A 24,110-nucleotide genomic window follows, 5' to 3' on the forward strand; every position below is an offset into this window, starting at 1 on the left:
TGATGTGTGGCTGAACTGCAGGCTGTGTTTACACAGAGCAGAGAGGAGTCAAGTATGGAAACATGTTAAGAATGACTGAGAGCAAAATAAAACATAGCGGTGCATAAAATAAATGCAGCATGGCCCAGAAATGGTATACAGAGGAGCAAATTGTCAGCAAATTGATGGGATATACATTCAGCATGGTGAAATATCTTTCTAGAGTTCATTTGCAGAGTAGTGTGACTATGTGGTAGAGGTTGTAAAAGTTTGAAGAGCAGTATTTGAATATACAGCTGGAGAAATGTTAATCAACTATTCTCACGCTCACAACCACAGGAGTGAAGCTAGTATCAGGATAGATTTACTAGTTGGAATTGGGGCTGCATGATTATGGCCAAAATCAGGATTATTCTGAATATATCAATATTGAGATCACGATTATACATTGATCTTCACGTATTAAACATCTTCACTGGACTTTGGATCTAAATAAGCTGAGCGATGCTTTCTTTCACGTTTACAGTCACAGCTCTGCATTTTTTGGATACAGCTTCTGTGAGGGAATCCAGCGATGATCTGTGCATGAAAAATCCATGGGCTTGATACAGCAGATGGGTGTTTCACACTGTTATGCCTTCTCAGCACTTTGATGCATCCCTGCTTACTCTGTCTGGATGAGAAGCCAGTTTTGCTACGTTTGGCAATCTTTAAGGAAGCTGTTCCAGAGATGTTATAAAGGAGAAACTCCCCATGTAAGGAATCCTAAATGTGTAATGCAAAACATGGTGGTTATGTGTGACTCAAGACCCCACAAGAAACAACTGTCTGCATTGTAACAACAGAACCAGGAAACATCATTATATAATATGTTGTCAGAATATAGCCTGAAGTGAAATGAAGATTTTTTTTCAAACCTTATTATGGGTGAAAATATCAGATTCGACCGGCGATTTTCCTCAAGCAGTTTGTTTGTGTCCTGGTGAGCATTGAAATTGCATTTGTGAGTCTTTCTCCATTCGTTTAGAATAGGTGACTGACCTTGTTAGCCCAACATAACTACCTGGGCCGTTACCAATATGGCTGCTGAGTGGTGAGACTTACCTCTAATGATTTGGACTGTTTCTGCTACACGTTCTGCTACATTCCTGCTAATGTTCAAACCGTCGCAACAAAATGCAATAACGGTTCTTCTTGGCCTGGATTCTGTTCATCTCCTAGGGGCAAAATATATATGTAATTATTTCCAAACTGCCTCACTTGTAAGTTATGGTAGATGTTAGCTAGGTGGCTATGCTCAGAGAAACCTCTAGTCTGCAATCAGGTAATACAGCCTTGCAACTCAGACAGGTATGGGAATAAAAATTACACCAGACTCTTGCACACTGTATAACTTAAGATGCATTTATTGTCAAACTCTTGCGCACCTGCCTCGTGAATGAATGTGCTCAGAGTTTCTTTCGTTTAGACTTACCCAAGCTGAAACCAAGTGATTTTATCTACATGGACTGTCTTTTATGAGCGGATTATACATTGCAAATGTCAATATCTCAGTTGATCTTAAACTTGTGGTGAACCAAAATCATAACTGTGATTAGCATTCAATCAATAGTGCAGCTCGAGACAGGATTATGTGTGGAAGTCTTGATAACAAGTGAGGAACAGATCTGCTAGAGGCCTGGGTCCAGTTTCTGCCTTATCACAGCTGGCCAGACATCACTTGGCTCAGAGAATCGGCTCCCTGCACTGTGACTGTCTTCTCATTGGTTTCCCACAGTGTCGAAATGATGAGGTGAGATGCATTTGTAATCTGAGTGTAAGAGCCAGGACACAGCGAACCGGCGTCTTCTCACCATCTGTCAGTAGCTGGAAGGGACAACGAAAGACGCACACATCACTCTTTTGTTTGGGTGTAAGCTTGGCTTGTTGAACCTACAAGATCATCTTATTATACCAACAAACACCCAGGTTTTATCCACTAAATGTTGTGTCCAAAACAGATAAGCATAGATAGAACCACTCATTAGATAAAAAAAAAAAATCTGGCTCTGTTAATGAAGAAAACAGAAACACATGGGATTTTGTTCCATCTGCTGCTGCCTGCTGCCTTACTGACAAAATCTTCAGCCTACATGATTTGTTATTAACATAATTTGGCTGTTTTAATGTTTTTGCTTCATGTCAGTCAATAGCAGCAACATGCGGCACAAGGAAACTTTTACATGAAATGTTTTCAACATTGCAGCAAATTAAGAACAAAGACCAAAAATTACAACGTGCCGATGAAAGCAAGTCATTGGTCGAAGTCAGAATAGAGACAGATTTTGTCACTTTGGACTCTTCTTGACCTCTAATGGCCTCTCATGATGAGGTCCTTACAGTGTTTTATGTAGCTGTGATGGCAGCTGGAGTTTTGCTCTCATAGCGTCACTCAGATTAAAGTTGGCAGCTTTTTCACCTTTCCCCTGAGCCAACACATTTAGACTGGCTAACACACCCTGCTAATTAAAGCTCTCTTCCCACACCCTCTTACGGCATATGGTTGGAATCACAGACCTTGTCCAGCTGAATTATTCACAATTAAATTGAGCAAAAGCTTTTGCATTAACAAATCTGGTTGCAATGGATTGACTATCCAGAGGAGAAATTGTAATGGACTGTGACGTGTCGTCAGATCTGCCTTCTTTAACCTGCTAAGGATAAATCAGGACCAGCTCTCCGTTTCTTAGGGTTAGATTCTATCTGCCTATTAGTGGTTTATCTAACAGGATTCAGCAGAATGATTAAGCTGGTGTCGAGGAATACTCGCCTAGGTTCTTACTGTCTACTTCCAAACGCTTTACCCTTCTTACTCTGATGTGCAGCCCAGCTAAGTAGCCTAAGTAACCAAGCAACCTATCAGTCACGTCTGTTAACGACAGCTTTCCTCTTATTTCTGTTTGCACTTGGTGATATTCCTAGGTTAGTTTTAGAGGTTAAGAACAGAAAACCTCAAGGGTAAGATTTTAAAATCACTGTTAGGACTAAAGCAACCTTTAGGAACCTCTTAGTTTTAATGCACACAATAGACTTAACTTTTTACTGGCATGCAAAGCATATGAATTATAAAAAATACATTAATCTTCTCTTTAAATGCAATATAGCGTTTTATTGAATAAATTCAGCAAGGGCATAGCATCAGTTTTGATTAGGCAATAACAATTATAATTAAAACAAATCAATTACACTAAGAATTATTAAAACTGAGCCTTTCTAAGTATCTTCTCTAATCATTATATTTTGGGAGACAGAGAGAACGGGCAACTTGGCCTTAGTTGCCACGCCCGATGTCTGACCTGCGTCTGGACGAACTCAGTAGTGGATCTGGAAACCCCGTACAAGGTCTCTTTTGGTCCAAAAATTGTTGTTCCTCGGCAGGGGGAGCAGGAAAAGTCCCAAAAAAGCCAATCTTGGTCTTATAGATGTCTTTAGAAGCAGAAGCTGGAACGGTGGTGAGGAAGCCCCGATGACCTGGGCAGATGAGCGGTGGTGGAAAGTCCCCGACTCTCCCGTCTCTCTGGGTGAGGGCAGCCTCCAGCTGTCGTCTCCGATACCGTCTTCCCCTCCTTGGCTCGGCGGCTGTTCTTCTTTCTTCTCTTCTTGGTGACTCTGTAGACCGACTGGAACTTTTCTTCATCAACAGAGTTTGGTCTTCTTTTCTTGAACAAAGTCCGGAGAACTTTTCTTCCAGCGATGTCCTCAAAGAACTCTGGCAGGCTTAACCCAGTGTTAAGCCCCTCGACGTCTCCAACAACTCAGAGAACTCCGAGAACTCCGAATACTTTGTCTCTGTCTCCTCTTTTTATACAGTTATCTCTCAATACACACCCAGTGTCTGAGGGCTCAGTTGCCTAGTCATGGTGATTCATTGTCACATTCCCAATACACACACATTGAATATACTCTGATTACATTACATTTCAGAAGGATTACACATGATTTCTAATACCCATACTTGGGTCTGCATCCTGCATGAGATCATTGCACTTATTAACCATTACAAGGATTTACCATATTTGGAACAACATTTTGTAAGTCAAAATCATTGCCCTGTAGAGGCTAAGCATTGCTCAACATTGGGTAACACTCTAGTTCCTCTTTTCTAGTAAGTGCGCAGTTTAAAATCAACTTCCTCTTTTCAGACACAGTACTTGTCACACATAATCATTCCTTTAAATCACTATCTTATTCAAACACTTCAGTATTTCAAAAATAAGCCTCAGGTTACAAAAATCACTGCTCAGCTTAAGCATAATCACTTGGTTACATTATGTGGTTTCTTCAGATAAATCTTTATTGGTCTGCTGTTTTTGATGAACGTGCTTAGGGCTTTTGTTACCTCTTAACCGTGGTTGTTTCTGGGATCTCAAAACTAGGCCCCATTCGACAGACGTGAAAATGTTTTTTTTTAAGGAAATATAACAGCTTTCACATCCTCTCTTTGCCAAGTGTGTAAAGTTGTGATTCATGACAATTTTGGTATTTACAATACTTGTACGCACCTTCTGATTTCAGCTGCAGTGAGCTTCTTGTAATCTTGTATTTTTATGTAACTGACCAGGAGCAGAGCCAGGGTGCTGTCGGGGGTAAAGTTTCATTTTAACCCACAGAGACTCACTTATGTCCTGGAGGCTTCAGTGTCACTGAGGCAGACTGAGATTTTATATTAAAAACCTGGTATTTATTTATTCATGAGACATCTAGCATGATTTAACACGATGTATAAATTAGGACTGGGCAAAGCAGTTAATTAGTATTGTTATTATTGTGAAAGTCTGTTGCTCACTGGCTCTGACTGCACATACAGACAAACTGGGTAGGATGTTGATCAGTACTTGGGATGGGCGTCATCACCTCTCACCCAAACTAACGGGAGGGAGGCTTTGGCAGGCTGCGTTGGATGCAGTGTGTGGGAGAAATGTCGCTAAAACAACAACAAGACAGGCGAACAAATGCCGCAGTGAAGTAATTAGCTACAGATTGCATTCCGATTAGTAATGTGGAAGATATCTGTCTGAGGAATGTTTTATTTATTTATTTTTTGTCTGAGATTCTCCAAAAGAAGTACACACATGGATTTCACAGACTAAAAGTCTTCTGCACAGTCAGTCCCAGCTGCTACTGAACATAGACTGTTTCTGCTGCTCCCCGATCGAAGAAAAATGTTTCTGCTGGTACCTTCTCAGAAAAAATAACAATACAGATTTATAAAAGTTACCTTGCTGTTGCTAGGAAGGTTGCTGTTCTAATGCTATGATCGTGGCTCTGGACTCTGAGGGTAACTTGTTTTTCTATAACAAACCAGATGCTCTTGTAGTGGCAAGTAGCTTTGGGTTTAGTTGATTTGATTCAATTAATGTGTAAGTTGAGATTTACAAGAAATATTTTACCTGCTACTGTGTAAAGGGAATCCTGCTGTTAAAAAGCACTTTATTTGTTTAAAGTGTTTGCAAACCAAATGTGATTGCATTCTTGTTTACATAGCAGCACTTTTAAAATAGAAGTGCAGAATACACTACTTTTTTTTTTTTTTAAAGTTATGTTTTTGGCCTTTTTTCCGCTTTATTTTCATAGGGGCAGTGAGAGAGAGAAAGGAAACAGGGGAGAAGAGTTGGGGGAAGACATGCAGCAAAGGGCCGCGAGCGGGAATCGAACCCGGGACCAGCCCCTGTACATGGGTCGCCTGCTTAACGTGTTGAGCTATACGGGTGCCCCGAGAATACACTACTTTTAAATTGATTATTTAATTTTGCGCATAGCAATACGGTTAATCACAATTACAAATTTTAATTGTTGCCCAGCACTAGTTAATCGGGAACCAAATTATACAGTTTCCTAAACCAATAGTCAAACATGTTAACAATCAATAATTGATTATTTGCTGTAATCAATGAGAAAAGAATATATTATCTCTATATGCTCATAGAAAAACATGTAATTGACAGTTAAGCTGCATATTTCTTACATTCTGTCTTATCAAGGACTATATTTTCAATCAAATGAATTATTAAGGGTGAGTCATCATCACATGCTTCAGTCAAGTAGCTTCACAAAGGAGAGAATACACCTAAAAGTCAAATCAAGGTGCAAAACAACTGGCTTTTAGAAGAAGGTATGACGCACATTTAACTAAGTATTTTTGCCAAATCCATCCTCCAGCAGCTGCTCTTATTAAAAATGCCACCATTTCTCCTCACTCCATTAATTTTGTTCTCAGCTGTGTCTTTGGCCCAAGTGCAGATTTAGTTGTTTTGCCTCTCATTCTGACCTCGGTGCTCCTGATTCCTGTTTTCTTGAAAGAGGCACAATGATCGTGACACAGCAAACATCAGTTATCAAGAGCTGGAATAAAGTAACACCGTGTTAAGATGTACTGATTATCCTCAGAGAGTCTTTCTCCTGCGTTTCTGAAGCAGAACATGTACTCATCTTCCTTGGAGATTCACTTCCTATGAACTGTTGCTTGTCTGAAACAATCACATCTGCAGCTTATGAAGGGTTGTTTTCAGTGCTAGTGGTACTTTTCAAGATGTTTACCTCTCCAGAATTTGTCATTTACCAGGGATATCTTATTTGTTATCTTTAAAAAGCCTGTTTTCATGATTTTTTCCACTTGAATGTGACACCTCAGGTGTTTCTCTAGTGCTGAATGATTACTCACCCATGTCATTGTACCTGTCAGCCTCTGCCTCTTCAGTGAGTGCAGATCATGTTGTGCAGTGAGGACATGACCTTCTTAGAAAAGATTAAGAAAACTAGTATTTGGCTTTTATCGCTCTTCTAAATAGGCTTCATGATATCACAAGGCTTCCAAGCTCACATTTTAATGTGGGACTGAAATGTAATTGAGGCAGAATGTTAAGTGTGAAGAAACACCTCACTGCTCCCACTTTAAAATGCAAACTCAGGTCTGTGAAGCCAGCCAGGCTTTAACTTAGCTGTTTCACTCCTCAGAATTAGAGGAAGGTTCAAAACCCTCAACACCAGCGATGTTCTGTCCTCTTCAGAGCCACGTGTGTCCTTGAATCAGGACGCTGAACCTTCAACTGATCACGTGACCTGAAGTCAGTCTGGTCAAAGACCGTCTGTTAACTAACTAAACTGCAAATTGCTGCCTGATACCTAATCATATACCCTCTTCTGCTCTTATTTCTACCCTCTTTTCTCATTTGCCCTTCTGCTGACCTCCTCTCAGTAAGATTTATGACTGGCAGATTTTTTTTATTTTACTGCCGTAGCAAGGACACGAGAACCGGCTGTACCTGCTACCACAACGAAAATTAATCTCCCTGCCTGCCTCTCTCTCCCTCCCTGTCCCCCTCTCTTCCTCTTTCCCTCTGAAGGCAGTCGGCGGGGATGGGAAATGATGGAGGACAAAGGCCCTCGTGTAGCCGACTACTTTGTGGTGGCCGGTTTGACAGACCCGTCCAAGCCGTTGGACCAGGAGATCCACTTTGATGATGTCTGCCACAAAACGGCCAAGCCTAAGGCGCCCATCACCGACGTGGCCGTGGTGATCCGCTCGATGGGCGAGGAGGTGCCGCCAGGGTTCACCTGCATAGAGGCGACCCCAACCGGCCAGTCGGCTGATCTCAACAACGGTGGCCTCATGGCACCGCAGATCTTCCTGTGCTACAGACGAGGCCGCGACAAGCCTCCACTTACTGACCTGGGGTAAGTACCAAAGGAGTGTTGATTTTTGTTTGTTTTGTTTGTTTTTGTGTACAAAGCACAGAAAATTAAGACTGTGTTCCACGCCTGCATACTTTTTTGTTTTACTTGCTGCAGCTCTCCTCACAAAGTATGTACTGTTTTATTCAGTACACATACAATTGGAACATACGGTATGGGTCGGAAAGGAGAAAAAAACATACTAGCTGCAAAATCTGGCCGGATGTAGAACTACATCTGGTACTTTTGACATACTGCTTTTGATATACTATCTATTTGGACATACTAAAACTTTGTTTGGCGTACAAGAGTTATGTCAGTGTGGATATTGGGATGCACCCTTAGTCTGCAACATGACTAGCAGATCTATGATTCTGTATTTCGGCACAGTGTTGCATTGTGACACATGGTTAAGTCAGCGTGCTAACATGCTCACAGTGACAATGCTTCGTGCTGCTGTTCCATCTTAGTTTAGCCTGTTGACATTTTAGAACTTGCTTGAGCACAAGTTGCAGCAGAGGCTAGCAAAAATGTGGTTAGTTTTGTATGTTTGATAAACCAAAAACCACAAACCTGTCAACCTGCTAACCAACTAGCCCAATCCCATCTAGTGTTTCCCTCCTTGCAGGCAAAGTTGCTGCTGTGATTCTCCTCCATGTTACTCAGCTGCCTCCTGAATCTACATATGGACTCCAACTCCACTGTCTTTGACTCCAACTGGTTCACATGCCGCTACTCCAAAAAAAAACTGAGGCTGCAGAAATGAACAAGGATGCCATAAAAGCTGCCTGTGATGAGATAGCAAACTGTCAGCTTCAGTCCAAGGCAGTGGAGTTGGAGTCTGTCCATGAGGAGGTAGTTGAATGGCATTGATGACGACCACAATAGTGACCTGGCAGCTTGCTTTGTAAATTGAAAACAGCATGGTGGACAAATTTGAGTGCTGTGAAGAAGGGACAAAGATACAAACCACCACTTTTAAGGATGAAATAATCATAATATTAAAATGGGGATCAAATTTTTGCTGTGATCCCAAACAAGCATGCTCTTTGTAGAAGATAATTCATATACCAGTGTATGTCTATCGCACCACAGTGCTTCATTCATAAATGTATGTTGACAATGTTATCAAGAAAGTGCAGCTCCTACAATTTAGATACCGCATTTAGTCTTACTGCAGTGTCTGTAATGGTTAAGTGTTCAGCACTAACTGTTTCTGATCAGAAATTGCAGAACAAAATTAGAGTGAATACATTATGCAAAGATTTTTGAATTGGACCTGTAGCCTTGTGATAAAGTGGCTTTGTATCATCATATAATCAAAATCATATTGTACTATGGTGATCATATAAAGATCGTCATATTATCTTTTGACCAGATTGGCCTTCCCGACCTGACGTTGACTTTAAAAACAATTAGAATTTTGACCTTTACATGATGCTAGGAAGGGAAGGGACCAGGATAAGTGTTTCATACAACCACAGTGAAGTTTGCAGCAGTGTCAGCTCATCTGGAAAAATGGGATAAGCTGCAGAAAATGGATGGAAGAATGATGAAACTACATGAAAGTAAAGGAATTATGTTCTAACAGTTCATCCCGAGGGAAACGTACTGTAAATACGTGTAGCAAATTTCAAGGAAATCCATCCTGTAGCTGTTGATTATTTCACTAAAAACTACAAATGTCAACCTCAGGCTTGTTCTTCTTTGAACAGTGAAATAGAAACTCTGAAAACTGAAGCAGAGAAAGAAAGATAGAAATTAATTTTTACATTTGAACTTTGAAATTGCAGCACCTGCTTCTACTTCATTGACTCTGGAATACAAAGGTGGCTGATGGAAACATTCACACTTCATTTTTGCTGTACTTTCAGATACTCCCTTCAAATATACGAGGAGCCCAGCTTCACTGAATTTTCTAGACAACTGAAATGAATCACTGTAATGGAGTGCACTGAGTCTGAGCCGACGTAACCCATATGGGAATGTTATTTATGTATGTTTTACAGCATGTTGCTGTTTCCATTATTTGCCTGACTTCTAGTAATGATCGACTCCTACATTCAGCAAGCAGTGCTGTTGCTGTTTCTGTAACTGTCAGCTTTCTACATACCTCCCTGCTCCTTGTTATTGTGAGAAAAGGTAGAACGTGAAGAGCGGTCTTAACTGCAGAGTGCTTTGCTGTGTGTGAAAATCGGCCCGCAGCAGTTTTCCACAGCGGACGCTTTCTGTCTGCGTTGCAACCGTTCCCCCATTGTGATTTCTGCAACAAAAACTGGGAGTGAAGCGCAGTTACAGGTGTCATCCTCAGCAACATCTTTTGAACTGTGTGAGTTCAATACTGTTTGTTCAGTTGCTGCTCACCTACGGCTGGCGGAGGCAGGTGGTGACAATGCTGAGGAGGTTCATGCTGGCCTCTGACACTACAGAGTGCAGTGATTATCAGGCTCTGACACAGAGTCTCTGCTCAGACAGTATCAGCAGCTTTGGTGTGCTGATAGCCCAGAGGGGCTGCACTTCCCAGACACTGGTAGGACTAATGGGAAGCTGAGTGTGGGGGGTTTGTGTGCAGATGTAGCCATCACTGACATGCATTTTTACTTATTACTCCAAACAACTAATTGATTAACCTTGAAAATAATTAACAGATTGATCTACTGTAAAAATAGTAGTTCAGATATTCTGTTTACTGTCACAAAGGAAGAAAGTATCAGGAAATACTCATCTTTAAGGAGCTGGTTTCGGAGAATTCAGATTTATTTTTTCTTAAATCAATTATCAAAAAAGCTGGCGATTAATTTAATAGTTGATAACTAACTAATTAATCCTTGCACTTCTCCAGCCAGCTTGTAGAATTCAAGCCCTGAGCCTGGCTCTCCTAATGGGATGCAATTATCATTAATGTTATTAATTACACCTGTGCTTCTCCCTCTTTGAAGTGTCAAAATATCTGCTGTGAAATGGTTTGTACTGAGCACAAATAGGAATATGAATAGAAGTGGCATTACCGTGTTATTTAATAAATGTTTTAGTCTTTTATTACGTTGTTTTCTATCAGAGGTGGGCAACCTCAGCTGGAATGAAGACCAACTCCTCTGCAAAATACTGTGCAAAGCTTTGACCTCCTTACACAACTCCATGTGTTTGGAGAGGTTTATTCAAGGTCTAATTCAGCAAACACAAAGGGCAGTTTGAAATTCTACACAACTGGTGGTTCCGTCAATACAGGATGGATGTCAACAGCGCTGGTCTGATGGCAAGGACTGCAGCGACAAAAGAAAAGCTTTCATTAAACAGCAGCAGAGAAAGATGTGCAGAGCGCTAGAATGAAAAACAGACTATAAACCATCCCACAGATGACCACTTTAAATTCTGCTCTCTTTTCTGCTTTCACATGGTGCCACCAAATGCCTGTTGAGTTCACTTGAAAGAGTAATGGAGGATAAGTGCATAATGGAAGTCCAAAGAGGGATGTTTAAAAGTACTGCCGCTGCTATGTACCTCACCTCAAGTCCTCTAAGTGGTTTGTGTGAGGGTCCTCTTGTGCCTAATTGTAATGGTGTATGGGTTAATATGTATGACTTACAGTTTACACTGTACATGAGGACTGTGGGATTCGCCAAATCCCAAAAGAGGTCAAAAATAATTTTTCAGTTGCAAAACGTAACTGAAGGGGTAAGGGGTAAAACTATTTTGGTTTGGGTGCTCAAAAAGGAGATTTTAGCCTTAAAAGGGCCATCCTGATTAATTAAAGACGCTTTTATCTTAATATAAAAGCAACTTTTAAACAAAATAATGTCTGTTATAATTGTGAAAACAGTTGTGTTCTGAAATACATTTTCATATCAACACCAAATATACGGGGCTTTGTTGTGTTAGTGTATATGGTGACTTTTACATTGAACCTGACAATATTTGAAAGAAGAAAACTTGACAAGGACACTGAGAGGACAGAAGAATGATACTTGCTGTCCTCTCTGAGTTTACCAAATCAGCATTTGTCTTCTTTGAGTTTAACCAGTCAGCGTCAAGACCGTCACAGTAGCGTTTCAGCACCACTCTGATGTATCTGCACTGGAATTGTTTCTTTTTTCTTCCCCAAAATTTGTTCTACATGCGTGATTCTAGTGGTTGAAATTTGCCCAAAGGTCTTAAACAATTTAAAGTGTGCTCCACCAATCACCCACAACATTAAAACCACTTACAGGTGAAGTAAATAACATTGATCATCCTTTTAGAATGCTGTGTTCTGCTGGGGAAACCTTTGCTCCTGCATTCGTGTGGATGTTATTTTCACAGAAACCACACACCTAAACATTGTTGCAGCCCAAGCACATGCCTCCATGTTAATTTCACTATGGGACGATAACGTCTTCCCTGTTTGCAGCAGGATAATGGACCTGCCACACTGCAAAAACTGCTCTGTAACAGCTTGAGGAACATGACAAAGAGCTCAAGACATCGGGCCAGCCTCCAAACTCTACAGGAAGCTCTGTAACAAGCCCAGTCCACAAAGGCCTCACCCAACAACCCATCAACTCTGATTATCAGCTCACGCGATCACTGACACCGATATTTGGCATTTCTAGATGATTGATATTCTTATTTTTATAGACTGTTCATCACAAAATGAATGCACTACTTTGCTTCTCTCTCTTCCTGCAGTCACTTTGTGGTCTCAAGCAATCTCCTGCCCACAGCCCTATCTGATTTTCACATAAGAATCCTCCAATAGTCTATTTCCTAGGTCTACCTATAAATGGCGTTACAGTCAGTATCTCTATCTTTATCATTATTGTGGTGCATCCAGAGTTATTGTAGCTGAAAAGCAAAAAGAGCTGATTACAGGACATCCCTGTAAACTTTTGCACCCTGAGTGCCAGCAGTGGAAAGCTTTACCTGCTGATCTGAATGTACATTTGGTGTTAATGTGCAGATGTATTTCAGAACACAACTGTTCTCAAAATTATACTAGAGATCACTGTGTTGAAGAGTTGCTCTCATGCAAAGATAAGTGTTTTTCCTTTTATTTAACAAGGATGGTCTTTTCAGTTTACAGTACACTGTTAGTCATAGCATATTAACCCAGTACAGCAATACAGTCACTGTATAAAAAGAACAAAATGAGTAGACAGGGAGTGCAGAATTTGTGCTGCTTCGTAATACAACGTCATACAATATGCATCCATCCAACTTTGTGCCAGTCACTAACTTTTCACAGGAATACCCACGTACAAAATGACTTAAAGGTGTAATGTTATAGTCAGAGCTTTCTGTCAGTTCAGGTTTGGGTGCAGTTTTAGCTCACTTGGCTGTATTAGATTCCTCTGCTGTTTATTTATGTGAGCTGGCATGTTATTGTTGCCTGATATGGACTGTCAATGTTTTTCCAACAGGTATGATTACAGTGTGACAAATAAACTACATAAATGGCTTCCACATGGATGACCTACTGTACATGTGGGAGGAGAATCGGCAAGTTTGGTCTCACTGGTGTGTTAAAAAACCTTTGCTAGCAACAACACAACTTGATGGCACACCCGTGAGTGTGGCTGAAGTTATTGAGGTTAAAAGTGGCTCAGAGTTTGAAGTTAAGCTACACTCTCACTACACTTTATAAGCTCATAGATCTCTTATTGGTTTTTCAGAGCAGATTAATCAGCTCCGTCCTGTCAGCTGCTGAAAACTGGGATAAATGCCCAGTGTTAGATTTAAATGTTCACCTAATTGGCCCGGCCAGATAACAACAGTAAATTTTATTGATCACTTCTCCACGGTAATCACAGTAACAGCTACACGTCGATGTGGTGTTTTGTTTGGCTGACCGCTGTGTTCTGCCTCCTCCTGCAGTGTTCTGTACGAGTGGAAGGAGCGACTGAAGCAGGGCTGCCACCTCATCCAGACCACACCTGCCGGTCGTCCCGCCAACATCAGCGGAAACTCCTCCCAGCGCATCTACGTCACCTACCGCCGGGCGCCCGAGAGCCAACCTCACGCCGCCCTGGCCGTCACCGACATCTGCATCATCATCCCGAGCAAGGGGGAGACGCCGCCGCACACTTTCTGCAAGGTGGAGAAGAATCTCAACAGCAGCATGGTGAGGGAGATACTGGTGCATACGAGACAACAGCGCTTTATCATTGTGACAAAACGGCTTTTCATGATTGACATTTTGTTTGGTGAGAAATTTCCAGGTAGTTTTCAGATACTTCCAGGATTTGCATAAGAGTTTTTAGTCATCAATCATAAGAATATCACAATTTTCAGTTCCATTCAATTCAAAGATCTTTGTTTGTCCCCTGGATGTAATTCAAAGGTATGCAGAGCAGTTAGACGTAGAACAGGATCACCAACTATACAATCGTAGTAGCAGCCATGTGGTAGTTAAAATAGGATAAAATAAAAGTAATCATTAAATATGCTGAGATAAAGAATAAAGAGTAAAATATTAACATTAATGTACATAAGGTGCTAAAATGGTACAGAGACGCAAGGTGACTTTACTTGAATAAATAAGGAACAGAATTACAGTATTGATGCAACTGAACATAAAGTTCAGTAGCATTGTATTCAATACCACTGAAATTCTATGATTCTCAGTAGCAATTTAGATACTATGGCAAAAAATAAACCAATAAAATGAAAGTTTTTAACCTGGGATGGAACCTTGAAGTAATAGAAAACAGCTTTTCAACTTCACCATTTAATGGTGGCATAACATTTCTACCCAGCTGGCTGGTACGTCAAAAGAAATGCACCTAATAAACAGGTGTAATAAATACCTCAAAAAATTTTTGTTTTACAAAAAAATATGGAATGTAGCCTTCAAGCATTCAAAACAGTGCGATGAAACATGCTTATCCAGTTTCCCTGTGAGGACTTTGATGTGGGTTTTTGTCAGAGCTTCAGATATAGTTGACTGTGTGTCTGTTTGTCTCTTGGTCAAAATCCTCCTCAAGCTGATGTGAAAGACTGTTAGGAGATTTCAGTTATCAGGTGTAGCTGAGTTTAAACCACAGTGGCTGCTGCACACAGCGTGCTAACACACACATACACAAAGTACTATATGTTGAATGGCTAAACAGAAATGCTATCAGCAGCATCCAGCTCCCACTATGAGCTATTGAGACTTTAGCCTAAACAAGCTAAGTTAGTCTTTGGGAGCTTTGTGTGTGTAGAACAGTGCTCAGCAGTTGCAGCTGTTGCAGATGACAAATATTAAAGTTCATCATCTGCATCAGTCTCTGAGCTCTACTGAAGGGATGGAACATCATTTGTCTAAAACATATTCCTTCATTTGGTGTTTTGATGATGCCAGTGGGCAGCACTATCTAAAACATTGGTCCTCAATCACCCATCGGTGTTCAATAGAGTTGAAACCTGGTGACTATAAAGGTCCTAGTATCTGATTCATATAATTTAAAAACCATTCAGTGACCCCATCTCCCCTATGAATGGGGGCAATGTCATCCTGGGCGACCACCACCATCAGGATAGAAATGTCTCATCATAGGATAAAGGTGATCACTCAGAGCAATTTTGTTCTGATTTGCAGCAAACCGTGGCAGCAAAATGCCCCCAACAACATTACAGAGCCACCACATCCCCTCACTGTAGGGGTCAAGGGTTCAGGTTTTTTTTTTTTGTCACCTTTTTGTAGTTGTCAAAAGAAATTTTTCAGAATGGGGAAAATGAGGTTGAGATCACAGGCTGATGGTAATTGGCATCTCAAATAGGTCAAATTCATCATACCAGAATAACTCGTAGAATTTGTTGAACATAACAGGCATTAATGACTCATGAGGTATTTTCTTTCTTAACGTTACTGTGTGACATTTTGAATTCAGCAGACAAATGTTCATGCTGTTAGAACTTGCATGAAATTTGAAATGTCAAGACTTTCTTTAGTCACAAGTTGTGAATCCTCAACTCCGTCAGACTTCCCTCAAATCTTTCTCCACGTTTTTAAAGTGTCTTAACTTTTAAATGTGAGAAACTAGTCAGCGATACATGATGACATTGAGCTTAGTGCAGTGAGTAAGTCTGATGAAACACGACAGATTTAGCTGCCACACTTGCTTGGGTATCCAAAGTGATGGAGCTGTGTTAAAGAAAAATCCCAGCCTTGATCTCGGTGGAATTATTCTGTCTTTTATGCTGAAACATATTGTGAGTGGAGCTGTGCAGGCTAGAGAATGAAAAATAGACTTACCCTCACCTGTTGATGTTTTTTTTGTTAGTTAATTGTGGTTTTTGAGTAGTCAGCAGAGAGATTTCAGCCTCCAGGTGAGACGCTCAAACTGGCAAGTGCATCCAATTATGGAAAAGCATCCTAAACTACCTGAGGAAGTTTTTTAATGCCGTCTGTTTTTTTTTTTTTTCAAAGAGGACAGTAAAGTCCCTCAAGCTTTGTGGCCTCTGCTCCTGTGTTCAGTTTTTCTCCTCACCCAGTGTTTTTGCTCCGTTCACTTTCCTGTCATATTCTTTTTACGTCCTCCTGCTTCTTTCTCTCTCCCACACACCCGACCACGCACACATGCATCAGATTACAGTAAAAAATCATTGCCGTCTCAGCTCAAAGTACTCAGGCATTTCTTAGAAGAGGCATCCCCCTCCAAGACACTGAGTATTTCTGTGTTTGTGGCTGTACATGTCCTAAAATCTCCTCAAAAATAAATCTACTGGGGCTCGTGGTGCCTGAAGGAGAGGATAAGTATCCCGCTAAACTAATTTTTCAATCTGACTAATACAATAGCCGTGACGATCATTTTAATATTTCAGTGAAGCTCTGTGAGCATCCTTCATTTTAGTTGCTGAACACCAGCTTTCTTTCACAGTAACTAATTGTCTCAATGTTTGTTTATCAGATGCATCATCGCTTCAATCTACATGCTAATGGTTTAGTTACTAGATGCAAATCCCAGAGTGTAGTTAGACTTACTTTGTGTTCTGTTGTGTATTATTAAACTGCTGGAGGGGTAATATAAATTTACAGCATATATTCTATTAAATTTAATCAACTGACATGCTAAATTGGAGAAAATACGTTTTTAGATCAACAGTGTACTTCATTAAAAGTCCTGCCTTAAAAGTTTAACTCAAGCAAAACAACAGAAGTAATAACAGGAAAATGTACTGTATTAACAAAATGTGAAAGTGCTTATTTTGCAGAGGAATGGCTTCTGTGCCAAATTTATTATTATATGTATGATATATGATGGTTAAGACATGATTTAAATCTGGATACGATCCTATTTGAAGTCATTGTCTTGTGCAGTGACGCACAGCTCCCAGTGTTCCTGCCACTTTGTAACAATCCCTGGATTTCCCATTCTGACTACTTGCCAGCGTACAGTGATGATTTCACCATGTATGTTAAGCTTCTGTCGAAAGTAAACATAAAATTCAGTGGAGACAAGAGTTGGGTCTACGCCTACGACTCAGAGACTAAACAACAGTCTTTTATGGAAAAGCTGGTTGTCTTGAAGATTGAAGAGGGTGTGTCAGATCATTTGGTGTTTTGTTTAACATTCACAGGGTTGTGAACCATAAACTTGTCTCCCAGAGTTGGCCTGTCAAGACCTAATTCACTTTAACACCCTGAGACGTCTGAGAGTGTATTCAGCACAAGTGACAATCAAACCACCCCAAAGTGAAGCTCAAGTTGACAAAACACTGTTTTGACACAGTGGTGCTTACAAAGTCCAGGACGCTGTCAAAACATGGCAGGATCATTGGGAGCAGTATGTCATTGCACAAGAAGACTACTTTGAAGGGGATATCGGCCAAATTTTAGTTTGCTTTTTATACACATGGACTTAAAAGTTCTTCAAAACACGTAGTACTTGTAATAGAGTAAAATAATAGATGGAAACACTCAAGTGATGTACAAGTAACACGTAATTGTGCCTTATCGCAGTAAATGGTAAATATGTTGGGCTTTTTTCCAGTGTCATCACAATAGATGAATATTAACCATCTCCACTTACTGTAAATAGTACTCATCTCTCTTATCAGCCTAAGGGCTTTCCAATTTACCCATTATTCAGCCATTCGTGCTTAATTTTCTTGACATCCTTTGGTTTCCATTTTTGTACAACAGGGGTTTTAAAACCTGTTCCAAATGGGATGTTGTTATCAAAATCCTGGTGGCCTTGAGGTTTTTTGACAGAAGCAATTTAGTCTCAAAGTTCCTTGTTCAAATTTGGCAAGGGCATTTCATTCCCCCATCTCCCTCTTCACTTTCTGCCAACTCACTACTCTATGGGTTTAATAAATGCAAAAAGGCTCTCCAAAATGTAGAAAATACGATCTGTTGGAAGAAAAGGCCATTTTGAACCGTCTCCTTGGTGGTGCATTAGAAGAGAGTCTGCTGCTAAAGTGTTACACTCAAATGTAGTCAGAACTCAAAGTCCACGTGACGAATAAGAAGTAAATATATACTTTGAAATAAGCCGTACTGATATGAAGTGAAACCAGTAGTTTTTTGGGAAGAAGGCAAAAAAAGTCCAAAAACTTGGCAAAGGCACTAATGGAAGTTTTTTAATGTGTCACTCACTCCTGCAGCAAGGTGAATACTTTAATAATTGGAGGTCAGGTATTAAGTCATAATGAGCTACAAAATGCAAACACCTCAATAGTCCTTGTACTAACTTGTTTGATGGGGATCCTAATTTGAAATAATTAGGCCATAATTTCACTTTTTAAAATGGAGTACTTTGCCAAATTAGATTTTTATGCATTTTGTTCCTTATTCACCAAAAGGTCGTCTATATTATTCAGAGGACATCATGCTAACTTTTCCTTGTGCTCTTGTTTTCAGTGGGGCTCCTCTGTCTACTTGTGTTATAAGAAGTCTGTGGCCAAAACCAACACAATAGCATACAAAGCAGGTGAGCCTCCTAATCCTGTAACTACTGCTGCACACAGATCCAAATACTGGTGTGAACCTCTGACATATCAAATAACATGTTGCCTGCAAATCCTTCCCCTCTTTCCTCAGTGCTAATATTGGCTTCTTGTGAATAGTCAGAGTGTAATTTTAGATAAACATGCAGTTATACAAACAATAAATTGAATCGGGTGCACTGAGAACTTATCTTGAAGTTATAAATATTGCATTTAGCTCGGTGCCTGCTTGTGTATCTGCTGCAACTCTGTTTTTCCTCTGGAGAGGAGAGTCTCCTGCAGAGTACACTAGCTGCACCACCACAAGTTCAGGCTTGTTGAAGCATGTTGATGCCTCAGAATTGGGGCGATGAGATAAGCCTGTGCATGCCAATAGTGTCCAGTGTTAAAGGGTTTGAATAGTTAGCTTATATTTAATGATATTATGTAGATTCATTCACATTAAATATGTCTGATTTCCAGTGCCAAAAACACAGAGGATTGTCATTTCCTGATAGCGCTGTTTGGCTCAGAGTTTGGCTCAACCTCCGGCTGGCTGGCTGATGTTTTGTCGTACATGTCTTGAATATGCAGCAGACTGTGAATGGAGCGATCCTATCTGTTTCTCTCTAATGCGTTGGATGAGTCAGCTCACAGAAATGAAGTTTATTTTCCGCAATACAGGCAGGGAAAATCCAGCCCGCATCAAGTTTATGAATGTGACAGTTTGATCCAGAATGGAGCAAGATAAGTTTGTTCTGGTGGATACATGGTTGTTGTTTTGGGATGAAATATTGTGAATGAGCACATTTAACTCTGGAGGATGTGCATCTACACAACATTCATCACTGTGCACAATATATTTGTGTAATTTGTAGAGAGGAGAACTGGCAGCGCCCTTCTCCTTTTACTAAATTAGTTCTTAAAGTAGCATTATTTATGATATTTTTACGTTATTATAGTGTAATGTGAAAGGAGCTGCCTGAATGACACATTAAATCGTAACTCTGAAGCTCAGCAGAGCTTATTCACCTTTATTAGGTAATTGATCTGCTCTTCCAGCACATTAACTGTTTGGCTCACAGTTGTAAACAACTGCTTTTACAGCAACATCAGACAGCTTATTTCAGCAGTCATGCTCTGAGTGATGGTCTGAGAGAGGTTTTAACTAGCTAGAGAGGAAAGTGGAACATTTAGCAACTCAAGATATTTTTCTCAGGAAATGGTGGAGACCAAAACAGAGCTAAAAGAGGAGTTGGATTCATTAGTTTGACTTTAATACTTATTTGCAAAAATAATTTGCCTTTTCAGTTTATTTATATAACACATTTAAACACAACACAGTAACCAAGGTGCTTTACAGCATTTGACAAGCTATTAAATATATTAAAACTAATTAGTCATTTAAGAACCAGAACAAATAAAACCAGCACAACAAAAGTAATGCAAATTACAGTATAATAAATTACAAGGACATTCATTAGGAGTGTAAACTCAGATAAAAAATAAAATTTGATCTTAAAATCCAGCAAGTAAATATATGATAAATTTGGAAATCGGTGGAGTCACATACATTTTTAAAACAAAGTTTTGCTTATTGGAATCTATTAATCAATTAAACCAGTAAAAAAGTGAAAAACAGTTAGACACTGTATCTTTTAAGCTTAACTTATGCAAAATCCAAAGTGTAAGACAGGTTTTATGAGGACTTGTGTGCCAGACTGTGTTGTTGACAAGATTCAACACATTAATTGGTAAACATTACAGGTTCTTGTTGACAGATTTTGTTACCGATAAGCTGGTGGTCCTGAATGCATGGATTTCCCCAAAGTGTCAAACTATGTCTTTATGTTCAGATGTGTTGTGGAATTACTGGTGCTGTTGGTAACAGTTGTGGTAAGGCAGCCTTAAATATTAACTAGTAGTATTTTGTACACATTTTTTAATTACCTATGTTGTGCACAATTCAGCTTTTTCCATTACTGCTGTGCAACTGCTGTAAGTACTTACATCATTCTTCATTATTAACTGAAGTCACACTGACATTGCAGTGTTGACTAGTACATGTGTTTCTCCAGCTGTAGAGTCTATGAATTAGTGCTTGAGATTGGGTGAGATGGGTTTTCAGTAGAGCTGAATAATTTGGGGAAAATATCTTAACTGTGATTTCTGTGACAGATACTGTGATTGTGATACAGTATATCAGTTCAGTCTTCACTGTGTAATAGATTTAATACATGTGATGAAGCATTACCACATGAGATGTGGATCAGAAGAGTGACTATGAATATATAAAACTACTGACATTTCAATCAAGTCTTGGGTCAGATATGTAACAGAATATCCGAGATGTGACTGTTGAATAATGAGGCTGGACTTCATTCAGTCCCACCACCAACCTGAATGACGCAGTTTACATTGATCAGTGGGCAAACATAAACAGCACCTGATAGTTTCATTCTACTCAAATCTATTTAAATTTTATTAGAGCATTAGTCTAAATATGCTGTTGGCTTTTCATTTCCTTCCTGGATTTTCATTAAAATCTTCTTAATTGTTTAGCCCTGTATTTCAGTGGTCAGTGCTGATATTGAGACTACGTCTGCAGTATATATGACACATACATATGAATAATGCTGATATTATGTTTTTGTCTTTGAATCTACAACAGTTATTACAAATAAGAGTCTTATTCTCATAAGAACATCTGCAATGATTCTGTTTCCTGATGTAGATGTGCACTCTGTCCACTTCCATTAAATAAACAACATGATCAGCTGAATAAATATCTACAACTAATAAAAAAGTTAATCTTTGTAAAAAAAATAAACAACTGTCTATCAAGAAAAACTAAATGGAATATTAGAGCACAGTGTTTCTTAGCAGCATCTCCCACTTACTGGTCTGATAAACATATTAATGTCTGATGTTGCAGAGAACGTATTCTGTCACTTTTGGTTGCTTACCTGCTGTTTAAAAGATTTGTCTTAAGTCATATGCAAAATGGAAAATAACCCATTAGCACTGGAAGCTAGTCAATGGCTGCTTCAGACTGACCCAACGTTTCCCGTTTGCCATTCTTTATAAGGCCGTACGAGGTTATTTCTGTAGCACATTTTTTAAGCAGCAAGGCACTTCAAAGCGCTCTACATAAAACATAAAGAGCATTAAGACAAAGTGCAAAAGGAAGATAAAGAAATATCAAAAAGACATTTTAACACAATTCAAAGAGTGAAGTAGGGAATAAAGTAAAATAAAACAAGAGGTAAAAATTACCTTGCAATTGAAGATATTTAGAAGCCTTAGATATGCTTTAATGAAAGGCAAAGGGAGACTGGAAAGTCCTCAGCCGTGATTTAAAAGAACCGAGAGTTGCAGCAAATCTACAGTTTTCTGGGAGTTTATTACAGTTATGTGGTGGGTAAAAACTGAAAGTTGTCTTTCTCTGCTTCGTTTTGACTTTGACAACAGAAAAAAAGACCTGAGAAGTCTGGATGGTTCATAATGTAGCAGCAGATCAGAAATGTGTTTTAGTTGTAAACCATTCAGGGCTTTGTAAACCGACAGCCGTAATTTGCTGATGTCGATTATGTGAGAAATGGCATTGAAATGGTTAATTAATCTATTGATAACTAGTAAAAACTCTGTCCAGTAGTTCCAGTTGCTGATTAAACCTTTATGTCACAGCAATTTTTATTGATTCCCTCAGCTCAAGGTTATAATGTAGTTGTGCACTTGAGGGTGTTCTAATAATAAATAATTTTGTCAGACTTTTTTAGTGAAGTGTCTAATGATGCTTCATCTTCAAAAAATAATGTATATTAATATTCATACAGCAGTTCATCATTCCCTTGAAGAATGTAAATGAGCATTTTAAATGTATAAATTCACAGCATTTACCATAAATATATTATAAAACAAATGTTTGATGCTGGTTTGAAGGGTTGTCACTGGGTAAAGATTTATTTTTTACACACAAAATGTGGTTGTGCTGCTTGTATGGTAGCATCATTTAGCCAACATTAGATGTAGCACAGAGTTTTAAAAAAGTGCACTAGATAACTACTTTATTGTCTCTTGTTTGTGTCGGCTGACAGTGACTAATTACTCAAAGGCCCGATTAGTGTGGACTGATTGCTTATTACACAGCCAGGCGTTTCCAGTGACACACTGACTCAATAAAGCAGTACATTATAGTTGTGATTAGAGTACACTGAACTTGTTTTGTTTCATTTTCAGCTTATTGGAAAGGCGATTTTCCATCTACATTACCTTTTAATTGGAATTCACAGGGGACATGTGCCCTTAGCTGCTCTCTAAATTGAGTTCTCAGTTTGTTTGTTTTGTTTATTCTCTTTTCCTTTAGGTTTATTCAGCAGATATCCAGAGGAGGACTACGAGTCTTTCCCTCTGCCAGAGTCTGTCCCTCTCTTCTGCCTTCCCATGGGAGCCACGATCGAGTGCTGGCCAGCTAACACCAAATACTCCCTCCCTGTTTTTTCCACTTTTGTCCTCACCGGAGCCTCTGGAGAAAAGGTAAGCCGGATGAATGGGTAAATTCACTTTCTGTCCTCCTCACTCATCCAGGCGTCTAACCGACATGTCGGCAGCAGCAGCATCGGATACGAGAGGCTGCCAGCGACTGTTAGACCTCATCAACAGTCTTCAACTGTCATCTGCACAGCTGACGTGACCACAGACTGACACACTACGGTGGGGCACAAGAAAACCACAACGTGCTGCATGCCAGGAGGAAAAGTGGGTCAGGCATGCTGCCATTGTTTGGCGAAAACCCTGTAGCTCCATATCTAGGGTTTCCTTTTTTAGAGCAGGCATTTGAGATGAAAATAAATCAATGAAGCACTAAAATAGTAAATGCATTACCACTGCATTAACAGCAAGGTTGTTTCTTCTTGTAGTCTTGGAAAATAAACATTGAGCTATTAGGCTTTTCCCAGACAACAACAACAACACTGTAATACTCTCTAAATCACCCACTTGCTATCATGCATGCACAGAGAAGCAACATGGAGTTAATTGCACACTAGTTTGCCAATGATTTTAGTATCCCAATTAGGGCTGTTGATGATTATTGATTAGTTGATAAATTGCAGCTTAATAATACAAGGCAGAAGAAGAACGACATGCATACCAGAAAAAGGTAAACAAGAGAAGAACATGCTGAAACACAGTCGTACTCTGAAACAAGTAACATCCGAAGCCTGCTGGTGTTTAATAGCAGCGGCTCTGCTGAAGGTCAATTAGGGGTCAGAGATGATCACCTGTGCCAAACCCTGCTGCTGCTGCCGAGTCAACTTTGTGTGTACAGGCGTGTAAATGGAGGTCCTGTTGTAACATATGTAGGAGGATATTAGGTGAGTATGTGTGCTGAGTTGTCTTTTACTGGCCAAGGTCAGAGCAAAACCCAGCAGGACTCTGGCAGTCTGCAGACTCCGTGTTTAGCTGAGGAGAGACTAGTATGCACATTACATGCACCGTTTTTCTTTAACTACAAGAACCCTCTAAACTCTCAA

General features: G+C 39.8%; 1 protein-coding gene across 10 annotated transcripts in view; it reads left to right on the top strand.

Annotated features, from left to right (window-relative positions):
- Positions 1-24,110, top strand: part of LOC111575108 (C-myc promoter-binding protein-like) — a 110,864-nt gene that overhangs the window by 21,105 nt on the left and 65,649 nt on the right. For all 10 annotated transcript variants that reach the window (XM_035952714.2, XM_035952715.2, XM_035952717.2 and 7 more), the window contains exons 2-5: positions 7,362-7,692; positions 13,540-13,786; positions 18,512-18,581; positions 22,943-23,112. In XM_035952714.2, coding sequence (XP_035808607.2) covers positions 7,382-7,692; positions 13,540-13,786; positions 18,512-18,581; positions 22,943-23,112 — 798 coding nt within the window. In that variant the 5' untranslated portion in view covers positions 7,362-7,381. The remainder of the gene's footprint in view (positions 1-7,361; positions 7,693-13,539; positions 13,787-18,511; positions 18,582-22,942; positions 23,113-24,110) is intronic.

Source organism: Amphiprion ocellaris, chromosome 1, assembly GCF_022539595.1.
Source record: "Amphiprion ocellaris isolate individual 3 ecotype Okinawa chromosome 1, ASM2253959v1, whole genome shotgun sequence".
NCBI lineage: Eukaryota > Metazoa > Chordata > Actinopteri > Pomacentridae > Amphiprion > Amphiprion ocellaris.